At 44.4% G+C, this 20,445-nt stretch overlaps 1 protein-coding gene and 1 long non-coding RNA gene across 2 annotated transcripts in view; one reads left to right on the plus strand and one right to left on the minus strand.

The window, feature by feature from the left end:
* The window catches only part of LOC144826435 (transient receptor potential cation channel subfamily M member 7-like), a 2,236,140-nt gene that overhangs the window by 1,033,466 nt on the left and 1,182,229 nt on the right, over nucleotides 1-20,445 (minus strand). The window contains exon 23 of the mRNA XM_078684762.1: nucleotides 4,192-4,318. Within this exon, the coding sequence (XP_078540888.1) occupies nucleotides 4,192-4,318 (127 nt within the window). The remainder of the gene's footprint in view (nucleotides 1-4,191; nucleotides 4,319-20,445) is intronic.
* LOC144826437 (uncharacterized) overlaps nucleotides 1-20,445 on the plus strand; it is an 871,719-nt gene that overhangs the window by 183,278 nt on the left and 667,996 nt on the right. Inside the window, exon 2 of the long non-coding RNA XR_013609822.1 lies at nucleotides 4,412-4,567. This is a non-coding gene — a long non-coding RNA (uncharacterized LOC144826437). The remainder of the gene's footprint in view (nucleotides 1-4,411; nucleotides 4,568-20,445) is intronic.

Genomic DNA, 20,445 nt, shown 5'->3' on the forward strand with positions numbered 1-20,445 from the left:
CAAACCGATCTTAATGAACTCCTTTAACATAGTTCTTGATGCCAGATTGTAGGACACAGAATATAACCCTGCCTAAGAAGTCAGGATACGCCAATCAGGGCTAATATTCGTCGATGTTACTGTCCCTAGCTACAAGTAAGAATAGCCTGCACAAATTATTTGAAACCTTTTTGGAAATTTGCTAGGAGTGTTTATGAAGGCCAGTACATCAAGAATTATGGTAGCCAACGGACTACTTTACTACTGTTTAAAACATTCTATTTGAGTAATTAAGTCCACAGAAACAAAACTCAGTTTCTCTTTTTTTTTATTTACTTAGCTTAGGATCTGGAAACTGTTTGAGTTATACAGGTCAGATTAACTTCCCCAGTTTCTGTGAAGTGAGCAGTCCTTTCAGAGAGACTACTTAACAGGCTCACAAGTCAGCATAAAAACCATCTTGTCTAAATATGCAACCCAACCACATTAGGCATTCAAAATTTGTTCTATGTAATTCCTCAGGGTGACCATTCACATCAGCAGATAAATATATAAATATAAGCCAAGTTCAAAGTGACCAATGAAATCGTGATAAGGCGCTTTTATGATTTCTTTAACGAGCTCCGTGGAGCCCACCTTTTTACAGTAAAAATAATGCTGGTGATACGGTTGTAAAACGGAGGTTGGGCAGAAGATCGGAATGGCCTTTGATTAATAATACTACTGATCAAATGCCAAGCCGATCTTCTGCCCAACCTCCGTTTTACACTTGTATCACCAGCATTATTTTTTCTGTAAAAAGGCGGGCTCCAAGGAGCTGTTTGAAGAATTCAAAAACGCGCCTTATCACAATTTCATTGGTCACTTTGAACTTGGCTTATAATATATTGAAACGCCCCATTTCTAAAATTGTGGCAGAAAAAATTAAGCATTTCGTTACAACAATTAAAGACCAGAAGGACAATTTTGTCTCGTGTGCTCGCTTTAAATGAGACATTTGGAGAAAGCAGTCGTTTTTTTCATCATAACTGTCAGCAATTTATTGTACCGCTGAGAATAAAATCAAATTGAAGAGGACCCCTGCCTGTTAGTTTTGTCTGGTTGTTTTTGCAGTTTAATATATATTGCGTGCTCGACACGACGGTATTGGTGCACTTTACACAAGCACCAGTTACTTTACACAAGGGCACGTTCCTTTTTTGAAAGGCATTAGGAGGTGGAGTGATTTGCCCAGAATCACAGGATATTGAACAGATGCTGAGACTCCCACCAGGTTTCCCAGTTTCAAAGACAGCAACTCTGGCAGAGACGTCACGGATGCTCTCCATGTAAAGTCACTACTACGATATGTAATCTACGAGGCAGTGAACCGTGCCGTTCACCGTACTGTAGTAATAACATCATACAATTGCACTGTAGTTATCAATGCGTACGCCCGCTTTCCTAGCAGGGGTTGTGTAAATACCCTGTTATTTGGATGTTTCTACATATGAACAATTATTTCGCATTTTTTTACGTATTGTCCTTTCTGAAAAGAAGTGACGCCTGTTCATCATTGCACACTAAGAACACAAGCGCCCTTGTGCACACTCGTGAAATGACACCTTTATTATTCTGAACCCACCCTTCTTCGCGGTCGCCATGGCTCATCCCTCCGCAGCTGCACCTCTACCGTCGAGAGCTGAGTCAGCGGCGCTGCATCTCCCCGCCAAGTACAGCGCCTATAATATACATATTATAAGCCAAGCTGGCACGCTCTTGGGTCAAACCATGTTTCTGGTTATTTCAGGTGGAACGTATTTTGCGCCTCTGCAGCAAGAAGCTTCACTTCCCCACATTGTGAGCGCGGCTCCCCTGGCGACTTATAACGGTGCAATGGGGTGCCGCGGTGCACAGTTTGGGAACCACGGGCCTAAGGACTTGGCCGTAGCCCACAAGTCCTTAAAACGCTCCAACGCGCTATCCGCCTTTTCGCCAAACAGGGGAGTGCTTTCAAAGGTCATGTCCATCAATGTGTTCTGGACATCCCCAGAAAAGCCAATCGTTCTCAGCCAGGCATGGCGGCATAGCGCCACTGTCGTGGAAATCGCCCTGGCCAGCGAGTCAGCAGTGTCAAGACCACAGTGGATCGTGAACTTAGCTGCGTCTCTCCCCTCAGCAATAGCTTGGAGAGTACTGTCCGAGCCTCCACTGGACACTGAGGCAGCACTTGCACAACCGTATCCCACACAGAATGAGAATAATGGCCCAAGAGACATGCAGTGTTCACAGACCACAGTCCTGAACTGGCGGAAGAAAAAATCTTCTTCCCAAACTGCTCCAGTTTCTTAGATTCCCTGTTCGGTGGTGCGGAAGGGAACGCGCTCTAGGATGCAGAGGCTTGGACAACCAAGCTCTCAGGGGTAGGGTGTTTGGAGAGGAAAATGGGGTCGCCAGGGCCGGGTGATGGCGTTGGGCCACGTTCTTATCCACAGGAGCCCCTGTGTTGGGCCGGGGCCAGGTGCCCAAAAGTACGTTCAAGAGTCCATCATTAAAGGGCAGCAGCGGCTCCGTAGAAGGCGACGCCGGCCGAAGCACCTCTGTCAGGAGGTTAGACTTGACGGCCACGGTAGGAAGCTCAAGGTGGAGAGCCTCGGCCACCCTACACAACACCATAGAGTAGGAACCACCCTTCTCCATAGCCACGGTAGAAGGAGACAGTGAGCCAGGTTCAGGAGTATAATCCAGGTCACCTGCCTCCCCCAGATCTTCATCTCAGTCCGGATCTAACTCACATTGTGCTGCAAGAGGGTCCTCAGATCCCTCCCAGTCCTCCCCGTCCTCCACAGCCTGCCGAACAGGTGGAACATAAGGAAGTGGGTGAAGAAAGGGAAAGAAAAACCCAAACAGTGTCGAAATCGGCATCGGTCGACACCCTTCCGGCACTGTCTCCACATTGGGGAGAAAGCCAGGGACGGCCTCGGACGGGGTCGCGGCCAACTTCGGTGGTGTTGCCGTCGGCATCGATGTCGGTGGAGGTCGTACCGGACCAACCGACAGACGGGGATCCATGCGTGGATCCATGGTGGTCTCCCGGCGTCGAGACCAAAGTAGTCGACGACATCAGGGCCGGAGCCGGTGAGGTCGAAGAACGAGGACCCCTAGTCGGGCCCGTGGGGCCCGAAGGCGCACCAGCGGGGCCTGACGGTCCGAAGACACGTGCCATGGCTGACAGGAACTCCTGCAGCTGGGCCGGAGTTGCCGATGGAGCCGGAAAGGGCGGGTAGGCCATCGGCAACTGCGGAGGCTGCGGCAGAGCCGCAAGGGGGCGCCACCCGCACCCACGTCACACTAGTGGAAGTCAAAGAGCAACGGCACTTAATTGACTTCTTGTGCTTCGCCTTAAGTGACTCTGAGTGCGAAGACTTCGAATGGTGGTGATGGCTCTGCAGCTGGTCCCTTGAGGTCCCCGGGCCACTAGTGACTTTCGGGATCGCTCCCGCAACGTTTTCGGAGCCATTGCCCAGTAGTGGGGGCACGACTCAGAGTCATGGTCGCGCCCTAGGCAGTAGAGACACTCACGGTGCGGGTCCATCACCGACATCATGTGGGGACAAGCTGCGCAAGACTTAAAACCGGGCATCCCTATGCACCTGGAGTGTAAATACTTAAAAAACAGAGACAAGAGGCCCAAAAAAACTCAGTCAAAAAAGTACTGGGGATACCGCTCTCTCCGGATCTGCGCTTGCTGGCGCAGAAAAATAAAGATTGGACGTCCGCGAGCGTGGGCGCGTCTAAGTAGCTCCAGCGACGTCATCTCGCTGAGCAGTACGACGACTCCTATCGATGCACAGGGGTACTGCTGACGAAAACTTTCCGGATGCAGTCTCACGCCCGGGGGTAATTTTAAGGTAAGGAATCTATCACGAACGTGTCTCTTTCAGATAATATACACACTCATAATGTAAAATGGTCTGTTGTATTGGTCGCATGACCTTTATAAAGATTCAGAAGGAAAACACTTTAAATCAGCAAGATGAAAGTAATGGATTTTAATTCCCACCTAAGGTCATAAACATGTAGAAAAGTGTGCTTAGTGTTGATGCTGGAAGAAATCATGGGCTTTGTGATCTATATGCAACTAGTCTAGGCTGGTGAACAGAGCAGAATGTGCATTAGTAACAGTCTTACTTTTACATTAGTCATAGTTCATTACAGTAGTATTCTCCTTACTTGAAAAAGGCAATTAGAAGATTGACCATGATAATGTATTGTACAAAGAGGTAGACTGCTTGAAGAAAAGGGGTCAGCCATGTTCCAACACCACAAAGCTCCTTCGCTTCTGAATTGTTAGCACACGCTGTAGGAAGAAAAATACAAAGAATGATTCAGAAAAAACATTTAAGGTTACTTGCCAGTAAAAATCTTATTTTGGTCTATTTTGTTTTAACAGATCACTACCACCGGAAAAGCACAGAGCGTTGGTACATTCTAAAGTACAAATGTGTGCATTATCACCAGGGCTCAATAGATGAGCACCATCCAAAACGGATATCTCAATTCCAAATTTTTTCAGAGGATAGAATAAAAGAATTCCACTGAAGCAAAGGTAAGCTCTAACCCATACTCAAATAAGATATTGCAAAAATGCAAATCACCAAGGTGTTTTGTGATTATATAGAGACGGGAACAGTAAATTAAGAGGCAGAAGATGCCCTATTGTCAGAAGATCAAGTGTCAGAATATGCCCAATGTCTTGCAATACCCTCAATATAAAACTGGGCAATTAATAGTTTTAAATACATGCTGTCCTGCCACTATGCCTCCCACCTTCTAAAACAGAGCGTACTGATCCCACCACAATAAAAACAGATCAAGCCAACATACAATAATTATCAGTGTTGAATTTGTAAACACACCAATGGCACTATCAGGGTAAAATCTTCTCTAAAGTTCCTCAAAATCCGATTGATGCGAACTAAGCCTGCTAAAATAAAACATAACAGTGGAAGATGCTATTATAGGCAAGAGTTGTCAGATTGAGTTCCTAAAAGTTTGGAACCAGGAAACGGATTTGCAGCTGTGCATGTAGATAAGAATCTAACTGAGTAGTTAATATAGGAGGAATGATTTTGCTACCTTGAGGTTTCACCTCAGAAATGTCTACTCTTAAACTCAAAAGGAAACATCAAAATGACAGGAAGGAGACCTTTGTGTTTTTGTACTGTCTTTTATTAAGTGCAGTTCTTCCTTGATATGCAAGCACTGGGCCATTACCTCTATGACTGATACTTCTGGGTCTTACTGCATATAAAAGTGGCACAGAATGGGTTCTACAATGCTACAGGTCGTTTCTGGCTCAAGAAAAAAGTCCTTTGCCTCTTTGGGACAAATTAGATAGTTACTTTGATCTGATACATTTCTGACGTTTGTGGTACACCTTTGACCCTCCGCACATAGTAAAGTGAGACAGGCAGTAAACAAATTTAACATAAAATATAGTGCCCTCATTTGTGCAATAAACTCACCTCTAAGCACTGTTACAACTACTACACTTTTATATCATATTGGGCCTCCCACGATCATCTTCTTCACCATAGGTTTATGATTGTACTACTATGGCGGTGGACAAGGAATGTTTTAAATATGAATAGTGCAAAGAAGCATGAAGCTCAAATGATAATCAATGGTCGTAGTAGAGAGGGACCTATCCGTATTTTGATGCTGATCACAATAGAGCATGGACACACTAACCAAGTTCATTCAGGTCAAAGATTTTACCTTCTGACTTTATTAAGTCCCAATACACCACATGAGTACAGTTTTCAAGAACCTCAGGACATCAGGTAAGTCAAATAGAGACTCACAATGTGTCAGGCAGAGGCCAAAGAGCAGGGTCTAGTACCCAATGGTCAGCTAGGTAGTTGCAAGAAAGGCCGCTTGTAGCTTGTTATCCCCTTGAAGCTTTAACAGGACCTGAGCCTTATGACCCATGGAGTACTCTTCTTTTTCCGAAGTACGAGAGGCAGAGAGCCCAGTTCTTCGGGGCTTCTTCCTATATCTCAGAGCTGGGTGTGTTCTGAAGTGAGCATCTAGAAGTGCGGTATTTATGCCTGGCAAGAGCAAGTGGGTGGGAATGACGCCTGTGCACGTCATAACCAATGAGGTAAAAGTTACAGGGATCAACCCCATCCACTTTGGGCATTTTAAAGATGAATAAAATATTCAGCAACACTAAACTTGGACAATGATGGCTGGGGGTGTCTCAGGGATTGATGAGGGAAAATGTAACCTGCTAAAAGTGACTTTTTCTTAATATTTATTCAAAATCTGATTTCAGCATTAAATTTAATTTTTAATAGCTATTAAAAATAGTGGTTTCATTATTTTTCTAGCTAGTCCCAGTCCCAAGATTTTTAAATTGTACTCTGGTTTTCCACATGGTGCAGCTAAGCCTGCCGCAGTGAAAAATTGTTTTCGGGTGCTAGTCACTGTAAGGACATGTAGAAATGTAACGCTAATATGTCCTACTTTTAAATACTATGCACCATGCCTTGTGGCAGACAATGCCTACACAGGATTGACTTATTTTTTTAAAGGGAGGTTTTGCCTGGTCAAAAGTGTTTCTTTTGACAGGTAGAATTGCAATGACTAAACTGCCACAATTAGCCTACAATGGTAGGCCTCACCCATGTTTTACACCATTGTTATAGTAGAAGGTACAATAGGTGCTAAGCTAGTACCAGTGTGGTATATGATACACACCAACGTTCATGGGAAGCTGCAATAAGTCTAACCTCTGGCAATAGTTCAGGGTACTACTCCAACCCATTGTTCTTTTGCTCATTATTCTACCTCAGTCTGGACCTAGCTATAATCAAATCAGTCTTGATCCCGCTCTACTGGGAACAGTTAAGCCGAAATCGCCAAGCCAGGTCCTCCCTGAACTGGAACACAAGCAATCCAGGCTCGGTTTGGCCCTAGTAATGGGCTCATCAGTCGGATACAGCTTGGTGACAGTGAGCATGGGAACAGTGGCTGAGATTATTTCAAGCATTCCATCCATCACTTTCGTATACTTATTGAGCAGTCGTACTAGTGATATTTACCTTACAGGCCCTGGGTGCATTTTGTACTATATACTAAAGGTTTATATTTAAATTATATATATATATAAATTAGGAATATGCGAATTCAACCATGTTTAAATAGGGAATACAGGAACTTTACCTCTGATTAGCTGGGGTAAAGGGCACAGTGTTCTAAAACAAGCAAAAAGTATAGGGTCTCGCAATAGGCAAATAACAGAGGGTGGTCATGCATAAGTGGTGGATTCCCTGCACTGTGGATTGATAGTTTCAGTTAATTCAATCTGCGTGTTTTCCATAATGTGGAGTCTTGGCATTTTTCTTCAACCATTATTTGTTTGATAATGTATGCACTGGCACAAACTTAGCAGCCTGGTGGGTTTTATTAAAGCCCTAATGGGCTAATTTAAGGACATTTCTGCATATTTCGCAGGACGCCGTCTATGTGGAAATCCGGGACCCGAGTGCCATATCACAGGCACTAAGGGTTTCTCACCGCACACGTTCGGTTTATAATTGGATCAAGTTGCAAAATAACAACCTTTTCGACCTCCTTACTTCGGAGGCTTCCTCCTGTGAGCACAGTGGCCCTTGCACCAAACGACTACTTTCAGGTGTTTTGGGCTCCCCGTTATATACCTTCAATTAACAACTGGACCGACGAAGTGAGATTCACCCGACGGTCATCCTCACCTCAGAGTTCTTTTTCATGAGACTTAACGCTCTCAACGCTGCGCAAACCTTGATAGAACCCCGGTCTAGGATCGCACGAGGCAATTTAATTTTATACCAACCCCGACTGGGCGCTGATTGCTGATGAACCTAAACGGTCATTCGGCTTCAACATCACACAAGTTTCTCTGATTCAAGCCACTTTCACTTATCATAACTCGCCCTGACGAAGTTCCTAAGAGGCAAGAGGAACGAAACGCGTTGGCTGTGCCTATGTTTTATGAATAATTTTTGAATAAAGAAGAAGAAAATCTACATTACCACTTCTTTTTTGACTTCATTTGAGTGCACCTTCCATTTTGTTGTTTGTATTTTCATTATTCTGCATATTTATTAGGTTAATAAAGGCCTAGGATTCTACTACAAGGCCACCTTTACTACTCAACCTAAATATTAGCATGAAATTGTAAATAACAAAGAAAAACATTATATGAAGGGATGATGATAATTAGTACTTTTAAACTCTAAGCATAACATAAGAATGATCTAAACTCTGAAAAATTAAAAGTCCAAAACCACTTCTGTTAACAGGTTGAACATTTCTGCAACTTTTGGCTGCTTTTTCTATAGGGAAAAATTAGTTTTTCTCTGTAGATTCAGTTTTGAAAATGTGGCAAAAACATGTAAAACACACTTCTTAAAGGTGTCCTGAACACAGACCAACCATACTTTAATGGTCTATAATTTCTATAAGAATTGAGTCACTAATATTTGGCTAAAATATACAGTTGATGCCAAGTAACTGCCCTGCACTGTGCCAGACATGCGACCATGTGACAAAGTACAAAGTGACTGACATGCTCTTTGCACAATTTCTAATAATACCTTTCAGTGAAGATTTCACATATAACAATGAACCGATAAAAGAAAATATAAATCCAAAGAGACAATTTATTGCGACAATGCCCAAAAACTTGAAATGCCACAATAGATTACATCATTTATGTATCTGCTATATTTTGCTGATTACTGGAAATGTAAGCACTCAAGGAATATAGGGCCAAATGGACAAAGGTGTTTAGCATTACTAAACCCTTTGATTTAAGAAATCTGAGGTTTTGTGAATGCTACATCCCTATTATTAATGTACTAAACACATCTAGCAATTTGGAGAAAAAAATTCAAAATTACTAAAAGGTGGCTGGTAATAGATATTTATTTATTTGAAGGTTTTATATATTGCGAACCAGACCCTTGCGAGTATTAGAGCGCTTTACTTGTCATATGTTGGAAATAAGAATAAGCATAGAAAAATACAATTGTAGGGGATTCAGATATAAGGTGCTCAATAATACAAAACTAGCAATTAAAAGACGGTGCTCAGTAATACAGTTTAATACCTTTAGTAATGCTCTTTCTGGTGGATACTCTAAATACAGATTTCCAACTTTAAAATATCCCCAGGTGTCAGACTGGACCAGAAAAATGTATTTGCAGTGCTCCCACACACTGCTATGTAGCGTTGTGCAGCTCCACGTTGCCTTCACGCCACCGTGAAAGTGATGGAGTGGAACTGCATATAAGCGCCACTCCTGCGCAACAATGCCAGTTTCTTGCTTGACTCTTTCTGAGCCCTTGCATCTGGGCAACTGACAGTAGCAGTTTGCAGAATTAAAATTTGGGACATTTTTAAATGGTAAAAAGAGGCCAATCTACAGAATGGCAAGAAAAGAGGGAAGCACGGTATTTACAGTTAGGTAGAGTATTCATCAGTAAGAGTATTACATATGGTAAATAACTTGCTCTAATGATGGATACTTCTAACCGCAGATTCTTCAACTGTAAAATAGAAAGCAAAGATATAGTTCTGGAAGAGGGTATGTCAAGTGGGCTAAAGACAAAAGGTCTTATAGGACAACATTTGCAAAATGCCCTCCTTTGAGACCTTGCAGTCAAAGGAGTAGTGCTTTGTGAAATTATGCTTGAGAGATGCCCAGGACAGGCACTCCACGCGCCATGCAGTGGTGGCAACATTAACCCTGGTCGAATGGACTCAGAGGCTGCTTTTTAACCAATGTGTGGCACATCTTAACGCACAGGACTATCCATCGTGACAGGGTCCTTTTATGCATCTTCTTGCCTTTCTTTGCTCCAGAGAACCCCACAAAAAGCTGATCATCCAGCCAATGTCGTTGGTGTGATTGTTGTGAAATGTAAATCCCTTTTGGAGCTACAGCAAATGGAGCTTCTTCTCTTTTGTAGGGTGAGTTCTGGCAATAAATACTAGAAGAATAATGGATTGACAAATGTGATTGGGAGTCGAATTCGAATCGAATCAAAATCTTTATTCGAATTTTATCAAATCCATAAAAGCAGTACAAATACACAATCCCAATAAAATAGCCATGATTCCAAATACATTTAAAACAACACACATTACAAAATTACAGATTGTTTTGCAGCGATAATACAGAAGTTACTAAGGGTACTCCATTGTTTTACATACATAGGTAATAACTCTCAAGAAGGTGCTGGTACGGAATATCAGTTCATCAGTGTGCAAAGTTAGCAGCATCAAATAAGACTGTTCCAGGGAAAGTGGTCTGTGCTTCTTAAAATATGGAACTAGAAACCATTTGATATATTTTAAATAAAATTTACAAGAAAAGAAAAAATTTAAATCATTTTGTAAACTCACACCATCACATGGGCACAGTTTATCTTCGGATCTTGTTGAAGAATAACCTAATGGAAAACATAATAGGAATCTAACAGTGCCTGCCCTTAAGCGGAACAAGAGTGATCTTTCCCAATTTGTCATTGGCAATGTGAGATACAATGGAATTGGTTGTATATACAGATCTTTATTCACATAAGCCTGGATAGTTGATTTAGTTAGCTCCCCCACCAATCTATCTTTACTATAAAGTGCGTACAGTGCAAACTTTATTTCATTTTTGTCTTTAGGCTCAATCTTGGTGGAATCAAAAAAGAGATGACCTTTACCCACACTGCTCAGTTTATTAAAAACTCCAGAGAGCCAAGGGATTGTCATCCCTTTCTCACAGTTAAGACAATCTCTTATGATTTCATGGGTTAGGGAGGCCAATTTATTTCTCCAGATAGCCAGCCAAAGCAAGGCCGGTCTTGATGCTATAAAATCCGATATATAATACAAATTCAATTCACAATGACAGATATACTCTGAGATAGAGATAGGGGCTCCAAGGATTTTCCTACAGAAACGATTTTCCTCGGTCTGGATACTAGATGTTTTGCCCAGACCCCATATCTCAGCCCCATATGTTGCTACTGGGGCGCACTGTAGTTTAAAAAATTTTAAAATTGCTTTTGTGGCACCTACTTTCTTAGGCCATGGGAGACTAAGAATAGAATTAATGGATTTTGAGAACTTGCTCGTGGCGTGGACCAAATGTCCACTCCACGAGCCGTTCGCTGCAAAAACCTGTCTTTTCCCTGGGCCACAAGACATGATAAAAGATTTTTTTTTATTTACTTTAAGATCTAGGTTATCCATATATTGTGCAAAACTTTTAACCAAACTACGTAGGGCGTTTGGTGTAAGGCCCATAAGCACCGCGTCATCTGCATAGAGCAGAGTCGGTAGCAGTCCCCCCCTTTTTTTTGGGACATCCGTAGTTGTCAGTTTAAAAAATGTATTTAGTCCATTAATATAAATAATGAACAACAGGAGTGCTAAAACGCACCCCTGCCTAACTCCTCTTTCTACCTTTATGTGCCATGATATTTCCCCCGCCATCCCGATCCTTACTTGTGCTTTTGTGGCGGTATGCAGGTAGGCCAAAAAGTGTACAAGAGGCTCTTCTAGGCCATAATCTAAAAGAATAGACCACAATTTAGACCTATTTACTAAGTGAAATGCGGACGATAAGTCCATAAAGGCTAAGTAGATTGGTGACGACCTAGCAATGGTATATTTACCAATTACTAAATTTAAATTCAGGCACTGCTCTGTCGTCCCAACCCCACTTCTAAAGCCCATTTGACAAGGGTCTAAAACCCCCGTGTCATCTACCCAGTCATTTATTCTATTATATAACACTCGCCCCAAGATTTTCAGAGTGTTATCTAGGAGTGAAATAGGTCTATAGTTTACTGGATCTGTTCTTTCCCCTTTCTTGTATATTGGCACTATTATGCTTGTAGACCATGTATCTGGCATTGGCACTAATGGTAGGCTATTAAAAACATTTTTTTAAATAGGTGCCCAAAGTTCAGGTTTCCATTTAATGATATCTATTGGGAGACCGTTTGGCCCAGGGGCTTTATTGCTAAGGCTTTGTTTGATAGCCGCAATCACCTCACCTAAACTGATCTCTAAAGGGCACAGTTGGCCTGGTATATAGTTGCTACTAACATTTGGGGGTATTGCATACACTTTAGAAAAGTGATCTTCCCACTGGTTGCTCGGGATAGTGCAGCTTATTACAGATATTTGAGTTCCCATGTTTTGCATATTTTTTACCGCAGACCAAAAGATCGTTCCTTTCTTCCCTGCTGCGGAGTCCGATTACTCCTCCCAACGCTCTGTCAGAATAGTTGCCTTACGCTCCCCTATTGTGGATTTATACTTCTTTCTCGCCTCCCTAACCTCCATTTGGCATCTGGGTTTTGCATTCAGTGCCTTACGTAAAGCCCTTTTGGCAGCTGAGCAATTACTGTCAAACCGCCTGGGGTCCATATCTATTCTTTGGTTAGGGACAGTTAGAAGTGACTTTATAACTGTACACAGGTTGGTAAAGTCTGTGATTACCCTTAAATTATTCCCATCTGATAGTGTGCATGAGTCGATCAGATGTTGGTGCTTGTTTATCACCTGCTCGACTATGCTTCCACTATCAACCCCCCTCCATTTCAACCTTAAATTATTTGTAACAGGGGTTATATCTCTAGCCCCAAGTGTACGGGCAAACGCTGGGAAAGACACCAGTCTAATATTCGCCATTAGTGCATTATGGTCCCCAAAGGCGGTCTCTAAAACCTTGGCCATTGTGAGGCAATCAATAAGCTCGGGTAACATAAAAATATAATCAATAGTTGTCGAATAGTCTCTGCCTCTAAATGTCGGGACATAATTAGTTGTGGGGGTAGGGCTTACATCCATGATATTAGTTAAGATGTGCTCACGAATGAAGAAATCCAATTCTAAACCCCTTTTTGCTGCTCGATCAATTTGAGTGTTTCCCTCCTTTGATTCGGGATTTGGAATTTTAGCATTAAAATCCCCAGCTAGGATAATCCTTTTACCCATACTTTTATCTGGTGACTCAATGACATCAGACAAAAATTTAAAAAGTTCTATAAAGTTTTTATTTGGGATTGAATAGAAATCGTTGTTATAAAAATTAATCACATAAAAAGGGACCTTTCTTTTATATTCAATAATCTGAATATTAGAACTTTTAGTTGATATTATCTTGATACTTCCACCTGCAGTTATCCTAATACCAATTAATAATCCGCCCATAGGCCGACCAAAATCGGGCTTAGTTGCAATTACACTATTGCAATAAAAGCCCTCTATATGATCGGTAGTGGCCCATGTCTCCTGGAACATTATTATGTCTTTATCAGATAATATCTTTAACCAGTCTGGATCCAATAATCTTGGTTCCAGCCCTGCAACGTTCCAACTAAGGATCTTAAGGTCCGTTTTAGTCGACATGTTTAGGCAGGCTTTTCCAGTTTTCTCATTTGTAGTCCCCTCATTTAAGGCTCTTTGTTTGGCTGGTACGCTAACCTCACCATCCCCAATGCTTTCAGTCGCTACAATCTCCTTCCTATTTATCCATGTAGCTGATGGGCACTCTATTGTAGACGCTACTACTACATTTACTTCCCTACCATCAGGAATAAGCTCCCAATCTCTGGGGGACCCGATGGTTACTGTCAGTCAGTCGACCATCTCCAAACAGCAATACCTGTTGGTGGTCGGAACCCCTCTAGAGTTTTCCATAAATACTCCATCTCTGCCCGGGTTCCCTCCCCAGTCTCCCCAGTCTCCTCCCCAATCTCGTTGACCCATTCTGCTCCAATTCCTATCATGACCCGGCCCAACACGACTCCTAGGGGGATAAAAGAAGGAGAGTCGTTTGGTTTCAATACGTTCATTGCACCCTTGCGTTCTCCAAGAACATATGTAGTCTACCATACGTGGGTCCTCAAAATGAATTATGACACAATCGCCCTGGGTAGTGTTCCGCTCTTCTCCCACCCAGGGCACTCTGCGCACCATTAAGATCCTACTTGGACAATGAGGGGGTAAAGGTTGGTTAATGTTGAGCCAGTATTGGACTTTGTTCTTTAATGACCAACTAGATTCATCTATATGGTCTGCCACCTCTGGGACCCCAGTCATAACTACTACTAGTGGACTTGCTTCTGGGGGCAAATTAACTATGGGTCTACGCTCTTTTTCTCCCCTGTTCCAATCCCTTTTGGGGAGTGTTGGAGAGGCCTTAGGTGAACTATCTTTCTGTCTAGTAGGCACATCAGAGTTTACCGATTTAGCAACTGTTTTTTTGGCTAGAGCTACCGGGGTCTTCGGCTTTGCATTTATGTTTGCCTGTTTCTTTTGTTTCCGTATAGCACCCTCCCTCCTTCCCCTTGACTGCCTAGTACTTGTGTCATCTGGCGTAAGGTTAATGACTAATTCTGGGGACCTTTCTAAAGCCAGACTTATTTGTGAGTCCGATAGAAGTTGCGACGCTGACAAGTCAACTGCATTTGGCATACTATGTACTTCTACCCGGACATCTACTAAAGAGCCTGTGTCCTGAACTTGTACTGGGGTTCTAGCTAATGCAAAAGGTCCCAAGGACGAGCGTTTAGCCAGAGCTAGATCTTGGGAAACTCTTCGCTCCAAAAGGATAATACCTTGATCTATGGCTTCATTTGCCCTTGTGATAAAGTTGTCTAGAGGACCTATGATCTGCGCTCCACCCGCAGCCGCTTTACTTCTACTACCCCTCATGGACATGATGTACAGTGATATCAATATATGTTTTACAAATGTTAGCTTTTACAATATGATTAAATGAGCAAAGCATACATACAAGATATCTGTGGGTGGAAGTAATGAAGAATAAATAAATAAAGAGGGGGGGCCCGGTCGGGTCTCACTCGGTCCTTGGCATGGGCTTCGCCCGGCGCACGCCCGCGCGCTTTCCGCGTGTGCGTCACTGAGAGTGGACTAAATAGGAGGAGGGGCGGGAAGAGGAACCAGGGCGGCGGGTCTCTCGCCGCAGAGCTACCTGGTCCTCGCAGTCCCGCTGTGAGTTCCAAAGTTTAAGCCCCCAGTCGGCGTTGCAACTTCTTTCCTTCGTGTGCAGTCCACAATCCTGTGACGAGCCCCTCCGGTGTCAGGCAGCAGAAATTTAGGGCAGCCAGCAAAAGTTCACCAAGATTCAAGCCTCGAGCGGCTCCCGCGGAGCGGGGACCGCGAGGCACTTTGTAGTGCAAGGAGGGGGGTGGAAAGAGGAACCAGGTACGGCCGGTCTCTCGCCGCAGAGCTACCTGGTCCTCGCAGTCCCACTGTGAGTTCCAAAGTTTAAGCCCCCAGTCGGTGTTGGAACTTCTTTCCTTTGTGTGCAGTCCACAATCCCGTGAAAAGCCCCTCCGGTGTCAGGCAGCAGAAATTTAAGGCAGCCAGCAAAAGTTCACCAAGATTCAAGCCTCGAGCGGCCCCCGTGGAGCGGGGGCCTCGAGGCGCTTTGTAGTGCAAGGAGGGGGGCGGGAAGAGGAACCAGGTGCGGCCGGTCTCTCGCCACAGAGCTACCTGGTCCGCGCAGTCCCGCTGTGAGTTCCAAAGTTTAAGCCCCCAGTCGGCGTTGGAACTTCTTTCCTTCGTGTGAAGTCCACAATCCCGTGACATGCCCCTCCGGTGTCAGGCAGCAGAAATTTAAGGCAGCCAGCAAAAGTTCACCAAGATTCATGCCTCGCGCGGCTCCCACGGAGCGGGGGCTGCGAGGTGCTTTGTAGTGCAAGGAGGGGGGCGGGAAGAGGAACCAGGTGCGGCCGGTCTCTCACCGCAAAGCTACCTGGTCCTCGCAGTCCCGCTGTGAGTTCCAAAGTTTAAGCCCCAGTCGGTGCTGGAACTTCTTTCCTTCGTGTGCAGTCCACAATCCCGTGACAAGCCCCTCCGGTGTCAGGCAGCAGAAATTTAAGGCAGCCAGCAAAAGTTCACCAAGATTCAAGCCTCGAGCGGCGCCCGCGGAGCGGGGGCCGCGAGGCGCTTTGTAGTGCAAGGAGGGGGGCGGGAAGAGGAACCAGGTGCGGCCGGTCTCTCGCCGTAGAGCTACCTGGTCCTCGCAGTCCCGCTGTGAGTTCCAAAGTTTATGCCCCCAGTCGGCGTTGGAACTTCTTTCCTTCGTGTGCAGTCCACAATCCCGTGACAAGCCCCTCCGGTGTCAGGCAGCAGAAATTTAAGGCAGCCAGCAAAAGTTCACCAAGATTCAAGCCTCGAGCGGAGTCAATTTTCGGTAAGAAGGTCGCACAGATCCTCAATACCAGTTTGTCTGGAAGTAAGTGGTGAAAAGTGGTTGTACCAACAGTACCTGGAATTTACTCATGGAAAAAACTGAAGAAGCAGCAATGCAGAAGACCGTCTTGAAAGTCAGAAGATGTAGCAAGCAGCTGTGCATCCGCTCAAAAGGGTTCAAAAAGGGGGTGGTGATGGACAGAGTATCTGAATTAAGCAGAACACTCCTACCCAGTCAAAAGATCAGGGCTTGATCCATCACCGTTTTTTAGCTCACTGCACCATCCCAGTTCAGAACCTGGCTATATGCAAATTAGTCTGTCCCTGGCCCAAAAGGGCAGACCAAACTACCAAGCCAATTCTTCACTGGAAAGGAAACAAGCTTCCGGGGACCGGTTTCTGGCATTGCAGCCGTCTTCGGCCCGGCTTGCTTGAATCCTGATGGTGCAGTGAGCAAGGGACTCATGTCTGAGCATACCCTTCCACACTTGTGGTGGCCAAAACGATTCAAAAAGGGGGTGGTGATGGACAGAGTATCTGAATTAAGCAGAACACTCCTACCCAGTCAAAAGATCAGGGCTTGATCCATCACCGTTTTTTAGCTCACTGCACCATCCCAGTTCAGAACCTGGCTATATGCAAATTAGTCTGTCCCTGGCCCAGTGCATCATGGGAACAGGGCAGACCAAACTACCAAGCCAATTCTTCACTGGAAAGGAAACAAGCTTCCGGGGACCGGTTTCTGGCATTGCAGCCGTCTTCGGCCCGGCTTGCTTGAATCCTGATGGTGCAGTGAGCAAGGGACTCATGTCTGAGCATACCCTTCCACACTTGTGGTGGCCAAAACGATTCAAAAAGGGGGTGGTGATGGACAGAGTATCTGAATTAAGCAGAACACTCCTACCCAGTCAAAAGATCAGGGCTTGATCCATCACCGTTTTTTAGCTCACTGCACCATCCCAGTTCAGAACCTGGCTATATGCAAATTAGTCTGTCCCTGGCCCAGTGCATCATGGGAACAGGGCAGACCAAACTACCAAGCCAATTCTTCACTGGAAAGGAAACAAGCTTCCGGGGACCGGTTTCTGGCATTGCAGCCGTCTTCGGCCCGGCTTGCTTGAATCCTGATGGTGCAGTGAGCAAGGGACTCATGTCTGAGCATACCCTTCCACACTTGTGGTGGCCAAAACGATTCAAAAAGGGGGTGGTGATGGACAGAGTATCTGAATTAAGCAGAACACTCCTACCCAGTCAAAAGATCAGGGCTTGATCCATCACCGTTTTTTAGCTCACTGCACCATCCCAGTTCAGAACCTGGCTATATGCAAATTAGTCTGTCCCTGGCCCAGTGCATCATGGGAACAGGGCAGACCAAACTACCAAGCCAATTCTTCACTGGAAAGGAAACAAGCTTCCGTGGACCGGTTTCTGGCATTGCAGCCGTCTTCGGCCCGGCTTGCTTGAATCCTGATGGTGCAGTGAGCAAGGGACTCATGTCTGAGCATACCCTTCCACACTTGTGGTGGCCAAAACGATTCAAAAAGGGGGTGGTGATGGACAGAGTATCTGAATTAAGCAGAACCCTCCTACCCAGTCAAAAGATCAGGGCTTGATCCATCACCGTTTTTTAGCTCACTGCACCATCCCAGTTCAGAACCTGGCTATATGCAAATTAGTCTGTCCCTGGCCCAGTGCATCATGGGAACAGGGCAGACCAAACTACCAAGCCAATTCTTCACTGGAAAGGAAACAAGCTTCCGGGGACCGGTTTCTGGCATTGCAGCCGTCTTCGGCCCGGCTTGCTTGAATCCTGATGGTGCAGTGAGCAAGGGACTCATGTCTGAGCATACCCTTCCACACTTGTGGTGGCCAAAACGATTCAAAAAGGGGGTGGTGATGGACAGAGTATCTGAATTAAGCAGAACACTCCTACCCAGTCAAAAGATCAGGGCTTGATCCATCACCGTTTTTTAGCTCACTGCACCATCCCAGTTCAGAACCTGGCTATATGCAAATTAGTCTGTCCCTGGCCCAGTGCATCATGGGAACAGGGCAGACCAAACTACCAAGCCAATTCTTCACTGGAAAGGAAACAAGCTTCCGGGGACCGGTTTCTGGCATTGCAGCCGTCTTCGGCCCGGCTTGCTTGAATCCTGATGGTGCAGTGAGCAAGGGACTCATGTCTGAGCATACCCTTCCACACTTGTGGTGGCCAAAACGATTCAAAAAGGGGTCACCTAAGTAAAGCCAGAAGCAAGTTAGGGCCCCACTGTAGCATCATAATCGGTTTGGGAAGGAAAATGTATATTACAACTTTAATCCGTTGGGTGCTCATGACGAGGTCAGCAGGGATAGTTTCCCCGCTGTGCTGTACGTTCCAAAACGGGTGTGGTTATGACGAGCTCAACACCACTGTGCCTCATGACAAGCTGAGCTCGTCACAAGCACAGCGGCGCCGCATGCGGCCCCCCTCCCACCCGCACAGGGGGAAAACACCCTGCAGCGAAGGGGTTAAGAAGCCCACTGCAAGAATTTACTTGATCGAAGACAAAAAAGTAAATAAAACATCCAACAGTTTGGCTTGCAAGGGATCTGCGGCGCAGCCTCCACACCAGACCACACATTTGGGCCAATGGCTAGCGTAAATGGATGCCTGGCAGCCAAGAGTGGTAGATCAAATGCAATCATGTCGGTCAATCTCAACATTGGAGATGTAGATTGCACAGCCTACGTGCAGATCTCGGCCCTGCCACTGAGACAAAAGATTTCTGATTTTATCTGAAGGGATTTATATAGCACACACCTACCCAATAAGACTACCCAGTGCTCAAGACAGTGAAAGAAGATGAGTTGGAGAACTAAGGTTGCCAGAATAGTCAGGTCTTTAGTGCCTTTCTAAATGTTTTTTTCATCTGAAGAATGCCAAATTGAAACAGAGAGAGAGTTCCATAGTTTAGGAGCGAAGAACTTCCTCCCTGCCTGGGCTTGTACATTCTAGAACTTCTTGCTAGGTGTGAGTTAGATAATCTTAGCACTCTCACAGGAATGTAAAGTTGTACTAGTAGTCATAAGAAGATGGATCTGAATTGTTAATTGCCCTAAATGAAAAGCTGTGCTTTGAATTTAATGTGATTCACTATAGGGAACCATAGGAGTTCCCTTAGACCTGAGGAAACAGACTGGGGTTTATCGAGCCTTAACAACAGTCAAGCTACTGCATTCTGGATCCTATGCAATCTATTTAAAACTACTTATGTTGCACCTACATACAAGACATTCTGTTGTGATAAATAAACCAAGTAGATCTGGTAACATTTCCAAGTGGACTTATTCTTCAAAGAAAGACCTGAACATCTTCTTGCCAGACACAGCTGGACTAACTGCTCACTGATGCCACTAGCATGACATCACCATAGAACCTCTAAGGCATCATAAGGATGCAACAATCTAAGCAGTGAAACATGTGAGTAATGGTAAAGTGATAAAGAACATAACATAAAATATAACACATCTCTCCCCTTTATCAATACAACAAATATAAAAAAAAAAACTAATAATTTTAATTGGTTGTACTTTTGAACACTTTGAAAGTCACATAACATTCACCCATCCCCCCAGTGCTCATTCCCCTGTTACCATGGTAACTCCTTCCTCACCCAGCACACAGTTCAGAAGTTCATCATACTATGTTGCAAAAAAAAGCAGCAAAGGTGTTTAACCACTCAATGTACCAGCTAATCATGTGCAATGTTTCTTGAAATGACTTTTCCTCAACCATTGACATGACTTCTTTAAAAAAAACAAAAGCATGCACCCTAGTTTTCAGTGGAGAATGTTAAGAAAGCACCAATCATTTTGTTTTTTTTCAAGTGCACTGAATCGCAACCACTTTTTTACATAACTCCTACTTTCAAACTGCCATTTCATTTCCACAACTCATCTGAATACAAGCACATCTACCTTCAAGATGCCAAAAGTCTGGTATGTGGGTCATAGCTTTGTCCACTGGAGTCAAAAATACGCAGCTAACAGAGGTATTTACAACCTTGATTTACCAAATGTGGACATTGTATGGATTGGAAAGAGAGGATTAAGATGCCACCAATTGATACCATTGGTAAAATCCTTTATGCATCTTCCACACCCTTGTGGTAAATAAATAATTAATTACTGGTTCTATTTTTGACTGGATACAATATAAACAGA

Source organism: Lissotriton helveticus, chromosome 3_2 (assembly GCF_964261635.1).
Source record: "Lissotriton helveticus chromosome 3_2, aLisHel1.1, whole genome shotgun sequence".
Lineage (NCBI taxonomy): Eukaryota > Metazoa > Chordata > Amphibia > Caudata > Salamandridae > Lissotriton > Lissotriton helveticus.